General features: G+C 38.6%; 1 protein-coding gene across 4 annotated transcripts in view; it reads left to right on the forward strand.

Annotated features, from left to right (window-relative positions):
- Window positions 1-13,269, forward strand: part of GALNT7 (polypeptide N-acetylgalactosaminyltransferase 7) — a 131,579-nt gene that overhangs the window by 58,663 nt on the left and 59,647 nt on the right. For all 4 annotated transcript variants that reach the window (XM_040966366.1, XM_040966364.1, XM_040966367.1 and 1 more), the window contains exon 2: window positions 10,207-10,667. In XM_040966366.1, coding sequence (XP_040822300.1) covers window positions 10,207-10,667 — 461 coding nt within the window. The remainder of the gene's footprint in view (window positions 1-10,206; window positions 10,668-13,269) is intronic.

The raw sequence follows: 13,269 nt of genomic DNA on the forward strand, positions 1-13,269 counted from the left end.
TATGGGGCTTTTAAAGTGTGGTATGCCTTGTATTTATAGCCCTGACTTCCGGAACGACAGCATAAACTTTAACAAATATAGCTTTATCACCACCTGAAACACAAAGTAATGTATTTCAGAATGCTCATGGTTTATTCTTAAAATTCAATTCAAATGCACTGGAATTAATGTTCACAAAAAGATGGATATTTTTAAAACCTTAATTGCTTATTTATGATTCGGTTCCTGAGTTATAGCATGCATTTTTATAAAGTTCTCTGAAAAATAATCTACTCTGATACAGCAGATTGGATTTCATAAATATTTTTAAATTTTATCTGCTTCATAGTTTCCTTTGTTTTTTTTTAAAGATTTATTTATTTTTAATTACAAAGTCAGATATACAGAGAGGAGGAGAGACAGAGAGGAAGATCTTCTGTCCGATGATTCACTCCCCAAGTGACCGCAACGGCCGGTACTGTGCTGATCCGAAGCCAGGAACCAGGAACCTCCTCCGGTTCTCCCACACAGGTGCAGGGTCCCAAGGCTTTGGGCCATCCTCGACTGTTTTCCCAGGCCACAAGCAAGGAGCTGGATGGGAAGTGGAGCTGCTGGATTAGAACCGGCACCCATATGGGATCCTGGCGCATTCAAGGTGAGGACTTTAGCTGCTAGACCACGCCGCCGGGCCCCTCATAGAGTTTCCTTTGGTAAAAACTTTGATCTGGGTCAATTATGCATCCTTTTGAATTAAAGTTTTTTTTTTTAAGATAATCAGTTTGTTTTTTATTTTTCCATTGTAAAAGCTTACCTGTATCTTAGTCCTTTAGTTGCCCATGTTAAAAAAATTACTCTCCCTTGATTATTATTTGATACTTTTATTATATGATTTAGAATCTATGCTGTTACTATTTACAAGTATTAAATTTAGCAGGTAAACCATTTGGAAGGTAAATTGACCCATAATAATAATAATACTAACATCACATTTGTTTTTGTGATGCTTAAATGAAGTAGCAAGTTTCACTTTCAGACATAATCCATCCAACTCTGAAGAAAGAATTATTCAAATCTTAGATTTGTAGGAAAAGTGATGTTTTCAGGTATCTCAACTGGAGTCCCAAAATTCTAGTTGAAACCTAGTCAAGCAGCAGCATTACAGTGTGCACCTAAAGTCAGTCTATTCTCCAGCAAGGTAATAATAGATGATACACAGCCAGATATTCTTCATTTACTCAGCCCATGGACAAATACACACTGTATTACCTACCAGGTGTTGGGACACAACAAATCAAAAATATAAGCTAGCATCAAAGTACCTTCATTCAAACTGGAGAGGTGTAAGCTGATACTGAGGGAAGGCAGGAAAGCAGTTTTACAAGTATTCACAGGTTTATGAGATGGACACTGTGGTATAGCAAATTAGGTTGCTGTTTCCGGTCCCAGAATCCTTTGTTGGAGTGCCAGTCTAATTCCAGCTGCTTTGCTCTGATCCAGCTCTCTGCAAATGTGCCTGGGAAGTAGAAAATACTGGCTCAAGTTCTGGAGTTCCTAGCTATCCACTTAGGAAACCAAGATTGTATTCCTGGCTCCCAGTTTCAACCTACCACATCCAGCCCTAACTGTTGTGGCCACTGAAGAGTGAACCAATAGATGGAAGAGATCTTTGTCTCACTGTCTTTTTGTCACTCTGATTTAAATAAAAATAAATCTTTAAGAGAAAACATTCACAGGATTGCGACATTGAGGGACAAGTTAATGGGAATAGATTCTGTATTTCCGGTTCCTGATTTGAACTACTGTGCATCTAATGGTAGGTTCACATTTACAAAACAGGACATGAGAAATTACAGGCAATTTTTGTGAAATCTCTCCTTTTAGAGATGTAATTTATGTGTTGAAAATAGAAAGTTTTATTAAGTTTGAGATTTATCCTGATAACTAAAATATGAAGCACATTGATATAGTTTTTTTAAAAAAAATTATAGCATAGTTTTAATCAATTTGATCACCTTCTTTTGTTTGGACGAACTAAATCTTGTTTCATGGGTCTTATACAGCCCATAGACTAGACTGTCCTACCCTCGCAGGAGATTCACACTGTTCCATTAAAATTGGGTTCTGATAAAATAAAAGCAATAGTTCCTTATCAGTGTAAGGCTGATTTTTATAAAACTTGAATGAAGAGGTACTTCCAAACACCAGGAAAGAAGGAAAGGAGGGAGGCAGGAAGAGTGGAAGGAAGGAAAGAAGAGAGGGAGGGAAGGAAAGCAAGAAAAAAGGAAAGAAACTCAGTATCCAATGACGTGAGGCTATATTTCAAAAACTTATTAATGTTATTACTTGAATTGGAGAAGGCCATGGGATTGGACAAGGACTAATTTAAAACTAGAGCTACTATTAGTTATAATAATTATCCAAAGAAAGAATATATGGTATTGATGTGTCATTTTTTTAAAATGTACTATACTTAAAGAAATTAACTTGGTATGATGAGACTGTTGAGCCCTTGATTGGTTTCTTAGATGATTTTGAATGCTGTACAAGGAATAAAAAATTTCCACTCTGACCATCCAGGTTTCACCATTTACTTGGAAGAAGAAACCTGGAGTGGCTTTGAAACAGTGTGGATAAATTGTGCATGCCTTATCTTCTACTTAAAAAGGAAATTCACAGTTGAAGCTGAGCTGATCAATTGGAAGGCAGAAGCCTGGAGCTTCTTCTGGGACTCCCATGTGGGTGTAAGGGCACAAGGATATGGGCCATGCTCTGCTGCTTTCCCAGGCCATTAGGAGGGAGTTGGATTGAAAGTCCAACAGCCAGAACTCCAGCTGGTATCTATATGGGATGCTGGCATTGCAAGCTTAGGATTAGTGTGCTACATCAGCAGGCTAGCCCCTCAAATTCATCATGTTCAGATGATAATAATATATAGAAATTTAGTTGGCTATGATTCTACAGAATGCACAGAAGTTGTTAAACATGGGCCCAGCGCGGTGGCGCAGTGGTTAAGGTCCTCGGCTTGCACGCCCAGGATCCCATATGGGCGCCGGTTCTATCCCAGCAGCCCCGCTTCCCTTTCAGCTCCCTGCCTGTGGCCCGGGAAAGCAGTGGAGGACGGCCCAAACCTTTGGGACCCTGCACCCACGTGGGAGACCCGAAAGAGGCTCCTGGCTTCGGATCGGCATAGCATCGGCCATTGCGCTCACTTGGGGAGTGAATCATCGGATGGAAGATCTTCCTCTCTGTCTCTCCTCTCTGTATATCTGCCTTTCCAATAAAAAAATAATAAAAATAAATCTTAAAAAAAAAATAAGTTGTTAAACAATTATTGTGTCCATGCAGATTGGTACTTTTTTTACTAAATAGTGTAAGTGAAAACACAAAGATAAGTTGTACAACCGTGAGATTTATTGCGAGGCCCTCATCTAAAGAAAATCTTTTTTTTTTTCAGATGGCTAAATATTATTTAAGTATGATATTATGAACTTTTTAGTTTCAGTATTATGAACTTGTTAGTTTCAGTATTCTCTATAGTACAGGCTAGATTTGTGTTATTACTTATATTCTTACATTTTGCTTCTTTGGTTGAGAAGGAATGAATGGCATTTAGTTGGTTCAAAATGCCCCCTTAAAAAACCGAGTAAAATCTTTCCAATAGGTGATTAGTATTGCCGCATCAACCTACCCACTTATAATCATGACTGCTGTGGTATGTCAGAAGCCTGGAGTGAAAAATAAAATGGGAAACCATAAACAATTACATAATAGCTCTCTAGTGAAGAATCTTACTGTTTTACTCTCTGTGATAAATTTGGGTCAAACGGTTGCTGTGTGATAGCTCAGTTATCCTGCCAAAGTCTAACATACAGAATTAGAGTTGTTGGCCTGGATTTTTAGGTAGAATAGTCACTGTGATATCATCCTTACTCTTTACTTCATTCTGCTGTGCTTTGGTTTTGTGTCCTTTGTCTGTGACTTTAAAAGAACAGGAATCTCTGCTTAGGGAGTCTATTTCTTCAGCTGTTAGTTTTTCTTTTCAGAATGTCATATGTTGTCTTACCAAGGCTCACCTAGAGCTCCTGTGGAACTTTGATATCTACATAATGCTTCCTAATAGCACACTCTGTCATTTTCACTTCCATCCTATTGCTAAAGAGGCCTTGCCATTAAAAAGCAGTGATATGCTCAAAAGCAGGGTCCTTCTCTGTGTGGGATGACATCCCAGGTTCTCAAGGACTAGTAATGTCTCGGCTCTGCTTCATCTTGGGTTTTCCATTTTCAAGCCTGGATTGAAATTACTAGACCCCTACCTTTTTGCACCCTTCCAAACGTGGTCTCAGTCTCCAATGTCGTCAACTCCAATGGCTCTGAAAGGAGCACGACCTGAAGGTCTAGAGTCAGAATCCAGCTGTAGCTAAGCAGATAAGCTAAAATGCTGAACTGGAGCATCCATCATTCCCACCCTCATCTTGCCACACATGTGGTCCACAGAGCTCCAAGCAACAAGCACAATTTATTCCTTCCGAACTTCATTGCCTACTGCTTCTACCACCTTCGTCTTTCCTCTCTGCCTCTCTTCCTTCTAATCCTTCTAGGTGAGTTAATACAGCCAGAGAGAGGATGTTAATGTGATCTTTCAAATTAAATGTGTTTTTGCTTAAGCAGGTTTTTAAATCATTGAAGGAAATTTGGCTTGTTACGCTTTTAAATACTGTGACTCATGAAGAAAAATTGAAAATATATATTGCGTAAATGTTTCAGCCTGGCTGTTTCCTAAAACTGCATCACAGTTTCTCAAAAGATTAGGTGAACTAATCATCAATAGCTTGATTTCCTAGGATCACTAATGACTTCAAACCTAAACAAACCTATATTACTGTCATTTGCTCCAAAGACCATTTTTCTAAATCCCTTTGGATTCATATATTTCGCATAAAGCACAAGCAAATAGTGAAGCATTATACATAAGTAGGATTTAGGTCCAGAGGGTGCTTTGTAAATTGTAAAGTGTATAGTGAATACTCTAATCTTATTATGGTAATCCATAGTCCCACATGGTGATATGGGATTTGAAAGTACTGTCCTTGGAAGATTATCTACTGTTTCTCTTTTCCATTTCTTGTCAGCAGTGAATCATTGATTTTGTCTGTACAGTGAATCAGTCAGTGCTTATCAAAGTATCAATAGTCCCAGTGTGTCACAAAGTCATCTGTAATTCTCATTGTCAGGAAGGAAGAATTTGTAGCCTTCCTTCCCTGAGGAGTTAAGTATCACACTGTTTTACAAGCATTCTTTGAAATGTATAACATTAAGATTTGACATGAATACCCTTAATTAACTTGGAGGTAGACAGACAGTTATTCACTTGCTTTTTGTAAGACACACACACACACACACATACATAAATGCTTTGTAAATTGTAAACTTGTACATATATATGTATATATAATGGCAGAGTTACAGAGAATGGGAGACTGGGAGACACAGAGAGAGACCTTACATCTGCTGGTTTACTCTCCAGATAGCCGCAGTGGACAACCCAAATCAAAGATACAAGCCAGGAGCTTCATTCAGCTCTACCTTGAGGATGGGAGGTCCCAAATACTTGAGCAATTGTCTGCTGCTTTCCCCGGGCCCTTAGTAGGGACCAATATCAGAAATAAAGCAGCAAAATCCACATAGCACTGGTATGAGATGCCAGCTTAAAGGCAGTAGCTTTACCTGCTACCCACAACAGTGATCCAGACGAACAATTATAATATTTGGTTTTACCATCAGATTTAATAACATGCAGGCTTTGAAAAAAATTCAATTCTTCTGTTACTGTTATATAACATTACTGGGAAAATTATGTCTTGGTGAATTTATGAAGTGTTACTAGTCAAGGTCTATATGTTCCAAAACACTCTTTCCCATATTGTATTCACCATTTGCTGCGTTCTTCCATTTTCTTCTCAAAGTTTTTTTTTAATAACCAAGCAAAGATTTTAGGATTCATTCATACATTAATTCAATAAATGTTTATTTTGCACTATAATGGCAGACTGATGTAATTAGAATATAGACTCTGTAGTTTGCAGTGCCAAGCAGGTTTATAAACTGATACCTTGTGAGAAAAATTATTTCACCCTTGTTCTCATGGGTAATGACAGAGGCGTTCCACAAATGTGGACCAGAACCTGAAAAACACTGTTGTCCTATTAAGGAATATGTCTCTCTTGAGAGCAGGAGTGGACCAGGGGTGAAATGTGATAAGCTGGGAAAGCAACATGTTCACATTTAAACTTTAAGGGAGTCCGTAGCTAGGAAAACTGAAGGAGATGGTAAGTGCTTGCAGTGCAGTGGGAATCACTAAGGTGTCATGTGATTAAGAATGTGAACTCTTGAGCCAGATTGATCCGGATTCATATTTGGACTTGTGTAACTTCTCTTTCAGACTCTTCTCTATAAACTAAGGAGTAGTAATCATAAGTTAATGTATGTGAAACGGTTAAGTAAATTTATGATCCTCACTACAATTACTATTGTAATAATCCTGTTTAAAAGGGAGGTTGGTACAAATTAAGACAAAGATAAGTAAAGGAGCCTCATGCATGACAAAACTGAGTGTAATTTCTGACTGGACATTTGAAGAAAATAGGACAAAGGGTTAACTATGTCAATCAATTCCATAACACTATATACTGTTGATGATGTTTTGTTGGGGCTTTTAACTGACTGGGATTTTACTCTGTTAGCTTTGCCTTCAGACCAGGGAAGGCCTCCCCAAGAAGCCGTTGAAGTTATCAGGACAATAAGATGCTGGACTCAATGCGAGTGTGTGCTTGCAATGAAGGAATCTCAGCTGAACTTGAACTGTGGTTATGCACCATGGGGGGAGGGTTGTGGGAGCAGCGGGGGAAATCCAAGCACCTATGGAACTGTATCACATAATACAATGTTATTAACAATTAAAAAAATAAAGACATAAAAAAAAAGAAAATGAAATGCAGATTTTGAGTGTCATCAGTTGAGTGAATTGTGAGTCCAGTTCCTGAAACAAGGAAGACAGCAAAGCAAACATTTATGTGTTTTGAGGTGGATGATAAGTTCCGTTTGAGATGTAATAAACTTAGATATCACAAAGATTCAAAAGGAAATATTCAGGAAGCGGCTGATACAGCGTAAAATCTGGAGATTTTGAACTTGGTTCACCATCTGTTACTTGAGTCCAGTATCTTAGGTGTTTTATGATGATTTCTGTAATTTATTTACAATTACTTATTACCACAGGAAACATAATTTTTGAAACATCCAGAAACAAATAGAGAAGCAGATACTTTCTTTCATCATCCAGATCACCCTTAGCTTCAATACTTACCTGTGTGTTACAGAATCACACTTAATTTACACATGTCTTAAGATTACTTATTTCCCAGGGCCCAGCGCTGTGGCTTAACAGCTAAAGTCCTTGCCTTGAACGTGCCGGGAATATGGGCGCCGGTTCTAATCCCAGCAGCTCCACTTCCCATCCAGCTCCCTGCTTGTGGCCTGGGAAAGCAGTCAGGAACAACCCAATGTCTTGGGACCCTGCACCTGCGTGGGAGACCTGGAAGTTCCTGACTCTTGGCTTCAGACTGGCACAGCACCGGCCATTGCAGTCACTTGGGGAGTGATTCATTGAGCGGAAGATCTTCCTCTCTGTATATCTGACTTTGCAATAAAAATAAATAAATTTCTAAAAAATTAAAAAAGATTAATTATTTCCCAAGAGAACCATCTGTTATTCATAAATATAAAGTTTCTGGAAAAGACAGCTTTCTGTTTTCCTCTGATGCTTGTGCAGCACAAATCTTTATGAAAATGACAATCAGAAGTCTGATCAATCTAACACTTCTGGCTGGAGAAAAGTGTTCCATTGATGTACAAGTTGTGTGTGTGTGTGTGTGTGTGTGTGTGTGTGTGTGTGTCTTTTAATTTATTTGTTTATTTTGGAAAGTCAGGTATACAGAGAAACAGACAGAAGGGAAGATGTTCCGTCCTGTGCATTGAGTTACTCCCCAAGTGGCTACAACAGCTAGTCAGAAGCCAGGAGTCTCTTTGGGTCTGCCATGCGGGTGCAGGGTCCCAAGGCTTTGGGCCATCCTCAACTGCTTTCCCAAGCTACAAGCAGGGAACTGGATGGGAAGCAGGATGGCCGGGATTAGAACTGGCACCCATATGGAATCCTAGCGCGTGCAAGGCAAGGACTTTAGCTGCTAGGCTACCACATTGGGCCAGGTTGTATTGTGTTTTAAAATTAGTGTTGTGTTACTGGGGGTGTGGGTGGTAGGGTAAATGTGCAAAGGTACACTTTGAAATGACCCAAAAACCATCTAACTCAACTTTCCAGGCTATTTCACTCTCATTCTGTTTGAGCTATTTTACAATCCTGTAAATTATAGAAAACTAATAGTAATGAAAAATTCTTATGCGTTGAAGTGGAAACTGTCTGATGAAATGTAATTGATTACTGTCCTATGTATATTGACCGATTTAACATCTATCTGTAAGGTTTTTGCAGTGTTCTTGATGTTTGTGTATTCTGTGAATGTATCTTTGAGCCAGCTGTTACATCTAACGCGTTTTCTTTCTAATGTGGCAATTAAAATCTATGTGGCATGTTCAGCCTAAACTGCTGTTATAAACATTTTTATATACTTTATATTCACATAATGTCTCTAGAAAAACTCTTAATAAGTTGATCGCTGTGAATGACTCTACAGGACAGAAGACAACAAAATTTGCTTTTCAGTGCATGGCTTTTTGAGTCTTTAGAATTTTGTGTCATATGCTTATCTTACCTGACCAAACAATTAATTTTAAAATTCCATCTGAATCTGTAAATCCAGTCATTAGCCATCTTTTATCCACTGAATTCACATCTGATAAAAGTGAGTTTCTGTAGAGATTTTTCTATCTAAACCAATTACTACTAGATGAGCAACTTAGACATCAATATGCTACTGCAAGCTTTGCTTATGTACTTATTAAAACAAAGTTTTAAATTTTACCTTTCAAGGTAGTCCTGCCTAATACTATAGACGAATTTTGGTCATATTAGCTACTGCTAATCTCTTAAGGAATCATATAGTTCTAGCATGACGTTAAGTGGCAGACTAGTTATCCTGTTTTGGATTTAAGTTTGCCTTACCTCTTTCCCAGCTGTGCCTATGCTATAATCTTTGTGTTTAATTACAGCTAGCATCTTGCCCTTGAAGTTAGTGATTTTCTCTCTTAGGTGTATATGAAATCACTTGGAGTGTTTTTTTAAAATCCAAGTGTCTAGACCAATTAAAGCATAAGACTGAGGGTGGAATACAGACGAGTATTTTTTAAAGCCACTCAAATGATGCTATTGTTGAGAAGCACTGCCTTGTACAAAAAATCTACTAGCTTGATACGATTTAATATGTAGTATCTCAGAAGCAAAAAACACTGAGGGTTCTGACCAAAAGATCTGCATAGGTGACGAAGAGGGTTCAAACAGAAAGGAGAGGCACCCCTTACTGAATGTTCTGTGCCTGTCTGTTTTTACCTATGCTTCCTCTGCAATGGGGCAGGCAGATCCTGGGTGTGATATAAAGGGGCATGTTGATGTGGCTGCAGTTTTTCAGGGTTTTTTTTCCATAGTAGTTAATTCAAATAAACTCTGAGTAAACATACTGAATTGGGCGTATTGATCGCATATTCTTCCCCTCATTCTCTGCCATTTGCGACATAATGCCAGTCTCCTGTTGGGTGTCATTTGTCTAATACCACTGCCACCATATGGTGGTATTACAGATACAAGTTTATAGTTGTCATGTACTGGACAGCTGGAAAAAACCACATACTATGCAACATCACCCCCTAAGTGCCTGTTTTAGTCAAAGTTCCTGAAACCTCATTGTTCTAACTCTTGTTAACAATCATCTCTATTAGATCCTGGAAATAGTCAGGGTTATAAAGAGATAAGGGGAAATGCATTTGCTTGTTTATTTCAAATTAATAAGGTGAAGAAATATCCGATTTCATGCTATCTTCCACCCTGAACATTATTTTCTAATGGGAAGTCCTGATTAATAACCTACTTGTATTTTACATTTTAAACTGTTTAATTTTTGTTGTTTTGGTCTTTTGAAACATGCAAATTGATATCATAACCTCTGCTGTGGTGGTCTGCCTTCATGTACTCATTGTATATCCCCCCTCCCTTTTGTATAGGAAGACAGAGGTGTCAATAACCCTATGCCTAACCGAGGAGGCAATGGATTAGCTCCTGGGGATGACAGATTCAAACCTGTGGTGCCATGGCCTCATGTTGAAGGAATAGAAGTGGACTTAGAGTCTATTAGAAGAAAAAACAAAGCTAAAAATGAACAAGAGCACCATGCTGGAGGAGATTCCCAGAAAGACATAATACAGAGGCAGTACCTCACATTTAAGCCTCAGACATTCACCTACCGTGATCCTGTGCTACGCCCAGGGGTCCTCGGTAACTTTGAACCCAAAGAACCTGAACCTCATGGAGTGGATGGTGGCCCTGGAGAAAAAGCCAAGCCATTGGTTTTGGGACCAGAATACAAACATGCAGTTCAAGCCAGCATTAAAGAGTTTGGATTTAACATGGTGGCAAGTGACATGATCTCCCTGGATCGCAGCGTCAATGACTTACGTCAAGAAGAGTAAGCATATATCCTCTTCTTTCTAAAATTGGGGCAACTACTGTTTTGGTAGTTATCTAGATTTAGTTGGAGGGTTAGAATGGAAACAAAGTTATGGCTTTATTTCAAGGAAATCAGAGGTCCTTTGACCAACAAAATGACCAGAAAAGGGAAGTCTCTCCTTGTATGCCGTCATATTAAAGGCAAGATGTAAAAAATTCTGGAGTCTTTTTTATCAGTGCTATTCCAGATGTGGTTACTGGACTGGCATTATCTGAATTCTTGTTACAAGTCTGCAGTGAAAAAATGAGCTTGCACTAGAACTGTAAGTCAACCACACTTCATATTAAATGCATTGTCTAGCTCAACTGACAGTTTTAAGCGGTAAAATTGTCTTGATATGTTGATTTCTATTCTGAAGCAAGCTCCTAATCTTGTTGGAGAACAATAGCAAACAGTAACATTGCACTGTCTCATATAATTTTCTCGATTTATGCTTCCTTTAGTTTTTTTGTCATTGCTGAAATTGGAAATTGAAACACTTGAGTATATGCAAAAGCATCATTCAGACATATAAAAACGTGGCCTAAATTTTCCAGTTTTTTGGTATAATTTTAAAATAAAGTATTTCTAGCACTTAACTTCTGATAGACAGCAATTACTGAATGAACTCAAAGCTTTTCTCTTTCAGCTTATTCAGTAATTGTTTTATTATTGTAGGACCTAAACAACTTTTATTAATATGAAAACTAATTAACTACCATTATAATACTCTCAAAATGTATTCCAGATTATATATTGTTAGCAAAATCTCAGGGCTGGCATAGAGGGCTAAGTTGTCATTTGCAGTGCTGGTTTCAGTTCTGACTGATCTACATCCACTCCTGCCCCTGGCTAGGACATCTGAGCAAGCTGCAGAGCATGGCCCATGTGGTTGGGCCTCTTGGCACCCTGCACCCATGAGGGAGGCCCTGGCTTCCAGCTTTGGTCTGGCCCAGCCACAGCCACTGTGGCCATTCAAGGAATGAACCAGTGGATGATAGTCTCTTTCTCTCTCTCCCTCTCTCTCCTGCCCTCCCTTCCTCCCTTCCTTCCTCCTTACCCCCATAACTCTGCTTTTGAGTTAAAATAAATCTTTTTATAAAAACGTTAATGCAACAGGTGCATGCTTCCTGGCTTCAGCCTGACACAGTATCAGTCACTGAACCTATTTGTGAGTGAGCCAGTAGATGGGCGATTTCTCTATCTCTCCCTCTTTCTCTGTCACCGTATTTTTCAAATAAGATAAATTTCTTTTGAAAAATGAAATTCAGCTAAATTTGCTTTTCAAATAAACAATGCAATAAACTTATCCAGAATATTACATGGAATATACTTAAAAGTTAACTAAATGTCCCCTATTTTATCTGATAACTCTCCACCACAAAAGTACTTTTGGTACTTTGATGGGTAGTATTCACATCACTATATGGGATTATGGTGGAGAGAAACTACTTACTGACCTTCTAATATGATAGAACTTACTAAAACTTGGGCAGATCTCACAGCTGAAATGTATAAGAGTTCGTACCTGTATGTTCAAAGTCTGAGGCTCAGAGCTGTGATTTCTTTGTACTTGCCATTAACTTCAGGTGGTTTGGTGTGAAGGCTCCTTCTTTGTCCACTGTAACTGAAATCTGTCTCTTTCTGGGTGGTGTTCCTCAACACTATTTTTTTAATCGAGGGAAGCCTAGCTGTATGCAAATGGAAATTTTATCACAAGGACTATTTTGCACATCAAATAAATATAAAATGCTAAAAAAAAAAAAACCCTAGCATTCAATGTAATAAATATGCTAGGCAAATCAAATTATGTCCAAAATTTAGAGCAGTGCGTGGAGACCCATCCTGTATGCCTCCCTCTCCTTCCCTCTTAGAAACTCTCATCAATGCTTCTTGTTTGTCCCTCCACAATACAGCTCACACTACTTCTGTTTCTTTCATCTGCATTGCCTCCACCTAAGTCCCAGTGACCATGATCTTTCCTAGGATTTTGCAAAGGGATTCTTACTGTTCATTTTTGTTCTTGCTTCTGACCCCTTTATAATTCAAACAGAAATCAATGTGTTCTTTTAGAAAGCCACATGTAGCCCATTGAAACCCATTCTCTCTGTGTATTTTCCCATTACCCTTAAAGAGAAATTTCAAACTCTGTATCTGCACCAGTATGCTGTGAACCTGCAAGTAAAGGTATGTCCTGTGCATTTCTGCTTCTGACCATGCTTGCTGGTCCACAGTCCTCTAGCTGGTTGGCCTTTCATGAGTTCCTTGCATGTTCTCATCTCTCACTGTGAATGCTTATCCTTCCCTCCTGTGGCTGGGTTCTTCCAATCCCTTGGGTCTCAGTGGAACCTTTGTAACAATGCTATCTAATTGCATAATTCTCTTCCCTAACTCTCACTACTGTTACAGCCCATTGCAATCATTCATTTATTCTTAAAAATTTTTATTTTAATGGTATTTACATAGTTGATCAGGATGGGAAGGGTGGAGGAATAGGGGAAAGTGGATGAGACCACAGTTTCCATACCTTTTCACTTTTTCCTGTATCTGAAAGAAGAGAGGATGTAAGGGAAGAAGCTGC

Source organism: Ochotona curzoniae, unplaced genomic scaffold (assembly GCF_017591425.1).
Source record: "Ochotona curzoniae isolate NIBS_2020 unplaced genomic scaffold, NIBS_Ocur_1.0 scaffold_4505, whole genome shotgun sequence".
NCBI classification, from domain to species: Eukaryota; Metazoa; Chordata; class Mammalia; order Lagomorpha; family Ochotonidae; genus Ochotona; species Ochotona curzoniae.